General features: G+C 43.8%; 1 protein-coding gene across 5 annotated transcripts in view; it reads left to right on the top strand.

Annotated features, from left to right (window-relative positions):
• COL4A5 (collagen type IV alpha 5 chain) overlaps nt 1-5,942 on the top strand; it is a 200,337-nt gene that overhangs the window by 145,863 nt on the left and 48,532 nt on the right. For all 5 annotated transcript variants that reach the window (XM_019521545.1, XM_019521547.1, XM_019521544.1 and 2 more), the window contains 4 exons: nt 1,345-1,471; nt 2,606-2,686; nt 3,556-3,654; nt 4,106-4,156. In XM_019521545.1, the coding sequence (XP_019377090.1) occupies nt 1,345-1,471; nt 2,606-2,686; nt 3,556-3,654; nt 4,106-4,156 (358 nt within the window). The remainder of the gene's footprint in view (nt 1-1,344; nt 1,472-2,605; nt 2,687-3,555; nt 3,655-4,105; nt 4,157-5,942) is intronic.

Genomic DNA, 5,942 nt, shown 5'->3' with positions numbered 1-5,942 from the left:
GGGGCAGAGGCTAGGGCCAGGGCTGGGATTGTGGGGCAGGTTCATGGTGCAGTAACAGTGCAGGGCCAGGGCCCAGGGCAGAGCCACAATCCACTGCCCACATGTCCCTGGGACAGACACCGGTTCCAAAGGATGTGCCGGCAGTGGATTGTGGCTCTGTCCTGGGCCATGACCCCATGCTGTCACCACCCTGGCCCCACCTACCCATCCCATCCCGCTTCTGGATGCCACTCCCCGTGACCTCATCCCATCTGCCTGGCTGAGCACAACCTGCCCAGGTGGGTCCCAGACAGGTCTCCATGGCCACCTCGGTGCTGAGTCAGGATCACCAGGTGATGACAGCACAGTGCTGGGCCTTGGGGCAGAGCCACTTAAGGAGATTTGGTGAGCTGTTATGGGGGGGTGGGGAGGAGGTGCTGACCTGGCCCGCAACAGCTCTCCTAAACTCCCTAAATGGCCCGCCAGCCCAAATCATTGTCCACCTCTGCTCTACCTGAAATTGTTTTGTTACCATTTATTCCATGAATGTTTATGTGTGACTTAGAAAGAATCATAGTTTATTACTTCTATTGAATGAGTAAGTTTTAATCCACCCCTTAGACCTGCGTTTACTGAAGGGTCCCATTTTAACTGTTTCTGTCTCCAGTTTGGGAAAGGTGAAATGTTTGCTTCAGATGTATTGGTAACTGAATATCATTCACTGAAAAGATTTTGTCACTTTGTTGTGTGTGTCTGGAACTTAAGAAACCCCCAAGGGATGCATGCCCATTTTTAAGAAGTCTAGTAAAGTCTAATGGTAAGTTTACTGTTAGGAAATTAGTAAGAAATCACTAGATTTTTGTGGGCATGTATATGTGTGAATGTATTTGTGTAAAAGAATTCCCTTTCTGAAGCTTTAATCTTGGTATACATGAGCCAAAGAGAAAAAGCATTTGACTTTGAGAGTTTGGGTGCCAGGGTTGGCAGTTAAAGAACTGCTTTCTTTGCTTGTAAATGGAGCGGCTTTGGTATAACATTTCTGAGATACTATGTACTGGGCATGCTAAAGTGCCATTTTTACAGTATTACAGTCAAAGTGCATTTTGAAAGAGCTAAAAAAAAACTCTTAGTGCAGAGCTAAAAGAATCTTCAACATAGTGTTCTTTGAGGGAAGTGACATAATATGCAACAAACTGCAATAGCCACCATTAAAATCTATTCAGAGTATTTCCAATGGTCACAGGGCGTGCCATGATAAGCATTAGTTGGGCAAAAAGAGAAATGATGAAAATGTTGATGTTGATCATTATGCAAGTTAAACCAAAGTACAATGAATGGATCTTAGTTTTGCCTGCTGTTTTTCAGGGGGATCCTGGTTTGCCTGGATACCCTGGTAGCCCTGGCAGCAAAGGAGTAGCTGGAAATCCTGGTTTGCCTGGATTGCCAGGCAGTGCTGGTACAAAAGGAGAACCAGGCCTTCCTGGATTTTCAGGTAATTTTGCTTTCAATTTTTGCTGGAAATTCCTGTCTTTTGTGCTTGTGGTTTGGCTTCTGCATCCAAAACAGGTGACTCAGATGGCATGAAGCTGCAAATTCCTTAAAAGGTTCTTAAACTGGAAGCCAACTAATGCAGTGCTCCTAGAGTCATCACTACAGATAGGTATGTACCTCACTTACAGTGTTCGTTCTAAAATCCCTTATGTGCTTGAGGAGACCAGGACCCATGAACACACTGGTTAGCTCACCAGCTCTTCAGACCCCAAAACACATGACCTGAGCTGTATTTTTCCTATGTAGGTCTCTTGTGGACAAGCCTGCTTTCTTCAAAGAATTACCTGTACAGAGATTTTTTTCAGTATATACAAATACAATTTTCTTTAGGTTTGGCAGTCTTCTCTAGAAAGTTTGAGAGGTGTGTTTTATCAGTATAGTTCAGTGCTTTCAAATTTAACTAATTATGTATCTGTGCTTTAGTGATACTGTGACTACAGCTTACGTTGACATACCCACACTATCTTTATAATGACTGGCTCTGGTATTACTCCTAATATAGTCACAGGAAGACATAACTGAGTGTAAGTAGTAAAACCCACCCAAGAACCTGGGTAAATATTCAGGTGGTTATCCCTCCAGAGCTCTGTGCTACTGTATAGTGCCCAAGCAACCTGGTTTAAAGATAGCTCAGGTCTATCTACCATTGTGGCAGTTACTGACCAAAAAGGGTCATGGTGTGTCATGAAAAAACAAGGCAGCAGGGGATAATAAGTTAGCTGTAGTCCACAATGGTGCTAACAAAAATGCCAATGCTATGTTCTCCTAAAGTGAAGGTTTCCTGGCAGACTATCTGGTAAACTTTGGGTATCTCATTGGCCAATAGCATCAAGTAATTAAGAAGGCAGGGTCTGGAAGGTGGCAGAAAAACACCTTAAGATTGGCATGTTTTGCTTTAACTTCCTCATTTTCAGTTCCTTCAATCCCTTCAAATGAACATTTTCAGTTTTACAGCAGACAGCATCAGCACATGCTGTATAGTGTCTTGAGGCTTTCACCTTAAACAATGACCCAGTGCATTTCAGTGCAAAGACCGTGCAGTGTCATGTTTGATTTAAATGTCTGCATTTCACAGGAACACCAGGAATTCCAGGACCAAAAGGAATTGATGGACCTCCGGGTAATCCTGGTCTGCCTGGGTCGCCTGGGCCATCAGGTAAGCATGAACCATACAACAAGGTCAAATTGTAAAAGGCATCAGATTTTTTCCAGAAGATCAGGCATCTTTGCCTTATCTAAGTCTGATTCATGCCATTCACCATTGTAAAGCTCTTGAGGTGTCTGAGTCCCAAATTTTGGTTTACAAGGTAGACAAGAAAAAGTGATTTGCAGTAGCTTTCTGACACGGAATCCCCTCTGTCACCTGTTGAAGAACTCTTTGGCAAAATTACCAGTGGTCACAAAAGATGTATGCATCAATGGCAAGGGCAGATTTATAATGGTGGAACTATATTTGTTATAAAAAGTACCATAATTGCCATGAATAATAGTAATGTAATTACCAGACCACAGATTAAAATGGTGCTTTCCTAATTGGGTTTAAACCTTAAACATATGTAGGTCAGGAAAAGTTTTGCCTGAGCCCCACAAACCTTTTAAAAATCAACAACTTTTTATTTTGCCCTATCACACCTATTTATTTTTGTCTTGAAAACCGTTGTATATATGTACCTCATTCTCTGAAACTGAACTAAAAATAATACGCCATTAGCAATTCTGACCATTTGTTCCACTGACAAGGGAATCTAATTACTTTTTGAAACTAACACTTTGCCTGCTTCACTATGTGCAGTCTTTATTTATATTAAGCATTACAATGGCTTAACTTGTCCTTAAACAGAAGATGAGTTTTACTCACCATTAAACTGCTTAACGATCACATACCTGTGACCTTCTTGAGTAGTGGGAGAAGGAAAGGACAGTTTTAGTTCTCATTCCTGTGGACCTGCCATTACACCAGTTTTAATCTGTTGGGAAAATGTGTAGGGTACCTTTTGGCTCCAGTATATTCTACCCTGTTTTTAGGTGATGTTGGCCGCCCTGGCCCTCCAGGTCCTCCAGGAGAGAAAGGACAACCAGGTCGAGATGGTATTCCTGGACCAGCTGGACAGAAGGGTGAACCGGGTGAGGTTTCTGCCTTTGATTTTTGTCCAGCCTGCAGCAGTACAGGCCAAGAATTACCATAGTGTAGCTCTTAGAGTTGTTTCTCTCCAGGGACATTTGTAGTCAAATGCAAATACCTCCTATACTATTCATTCCATTCACCTTTGCTTCAGCTCCCTCTACCTTAAAAATGGCAACTGTAAGTCAGCCACACGTGGAAAGTTACCAAAACCCACAATATGAAAGAGAATGGAAGGAAACTGTCATGAAAGCAGCATATCATCTTTGGAACACGAATACCTAATGCTGAGGAGAGGTGGGTGGGTGAGCAAGAATCTTGACAGTTTCAGAGGCAGAATTACAGCAAAGCATTTTCACTATTACCAACCTTGCCATCACCACTATCCTGGTTTCACTTCCTAGGTACTGGAAATCTGTACATCTCTATCATGTTGAATCTGTTTCTTTTCAGGTCTCCCAGGTTTTGGGCGCCCAGGACCTCCAGGACTCCCAGGATTATCAGGTAAAGTGTTTCTATTGCTTTTAGTAAAGAAGACAAATGTTTATATGTGGAGGAAGACAATGAGTTGTCAGTTGGTAAAGCATGATAATTTAAAGGTAATTTAGCCTTAACTTAAACACAATGTAACATTTACCTCATCTACCACAGTAGGACTTCTCTAATCTGTATTAGTAACAGGGACACATTGTTCATCCTTGAATTTTGTGAATAAGTTATTAACAGGGATCCTGGTTTTCTCTGTTAAAAAAAAATCCAAAATTCTCTGATTCAAAAACCAAAACATCAGCATTTTTCTGCAATTAATACAAAATGCCACTATATATCTCAGTTGAACACAAGGTTGTATTGATATATTTACAATTTTAAAACATTTTTTAATTTGGAGCCTACCATGGCCTCAAGCATAATACTAAATTCTGCATACCTATATATTTTGGTGTTTGATGTTGATTTTTTTGTCAGAGAAAATCAGAGCTCCCCTGCCCCCCTCACGCACCAGGATGCTGGTCCAGCTGCAGCTGTCTCCCATACTACTTTGTGGCACTGAACAGCTCTGATACACCAGTGCCCTGCCTGCTGCCCATGCCATTGCCTCTCACTCCCAACCCATAACTTGCCACCCTCCCAGTCCTGCTGCTGCCCCTCACTCCTGACTAACAGCCCCCTGGCCGTGCAATGCCTTTCACTTCTGACCCACAGTCATACATTTCTAGGGTCGGAAGGGACATGGTAGATCATCGGGTCCAACCCCCTGCTCCAGGCAGGAAAGAACGCTGGGTTAGGTAACCCCAGCCAGATGCCTGTCTAATCTCTTCTTGAACACCTCCAGGGTAGGGGAAAGCACCACCTCCCTTGGAAGCCCATTCCATATTTTGGCAACCCTTACCGTAAAGAGTGTCTTCCTTATGTCCAATCTAAATCTGTTCTCCTTAAGTTTGTGGCCATTATTTCTGGTAACCTCGAGGGGTACACTGGTAAACAGTGTCCCCTGTTCCCTGCTGCCCCTCCCCCCACCACCCCCATGAGTTTGTAGGCAGCCACAAGATCGCCTCTCAGCCTTCTCTTGCAGAGGCTGAAGAGATTCAGATCCCTCAGTCTGTCTTCATAGGGTCTTACCTGCAGGCCCTCAACCATACAAGTAGCTCTCTTCTGAATCCTCTCAAAGTTGTCCACATCCCTCTTGAAGTGCAGTGCCCAAACCTGGACGCAGTACTCCATCTGCGGCCTCACCAGTGCCGCATAGGCGGGAATTACCACTTCCGTAGACCTGTTCACGATACTCCTGTTGATGCAAGAAAGAGTGCGGTTAGTCCTGGTTATTACCTTGTCACACTGGCAACTCATGTTCATTTTTGCGTCAGCCAGGACTCCAAGATCCCTTTTGACTGTTGTGGTGCTCAGAATGGTACCCCCCAGTCTATAGGTACATTGGAGATTCTTTCTCCCCACATGCAGCACCTTGCATTTATCCTTGTTGAATTGCATCCTATTCTGACCTGCCCACTTTGCCAGTCTGTCCAAATCTGCCTGAATTCACTCCCTGTCCTCCAATGTATTTACTGTGCCCCATAGCTTAGTGTCATCTGCGAATTTGGACATGGTGCTTTCAACTCCTTCATCCAAATCTCTGATGAAGATATTAAACAGTACTGGTCCAAGGACAGAGCCCTGAGGAACCCCACTGCCCACTTCCCTCCAGGGAGAAACTGACCCATCCACCACCACTCTGGGTGTGTCCCATAAGTCGGTTTTTCACCCACCTAACTGTGAAAAAATCCACATCACA

Source organism: Gavialis gangeticus, unplaced genomic scaffold (assembly GCF_001723915.1).
Source record: "Gavialis gangeticus isolate Ggan-Ray unplaced genomic scaffold, GavGan_comp1, whole genome shotgun sequence".
Lineage (NCBI taxonomy): Eukaryota > Metazoa > Chordata > Crocodylia > Gavialidae > Gavialis > Gavialis gangeticus.
The sequence above is the reverse complement of the archived record's forward strand: the minus strand, read 5'-3'. Positions and strand labels throughout refer to the sequence as shown.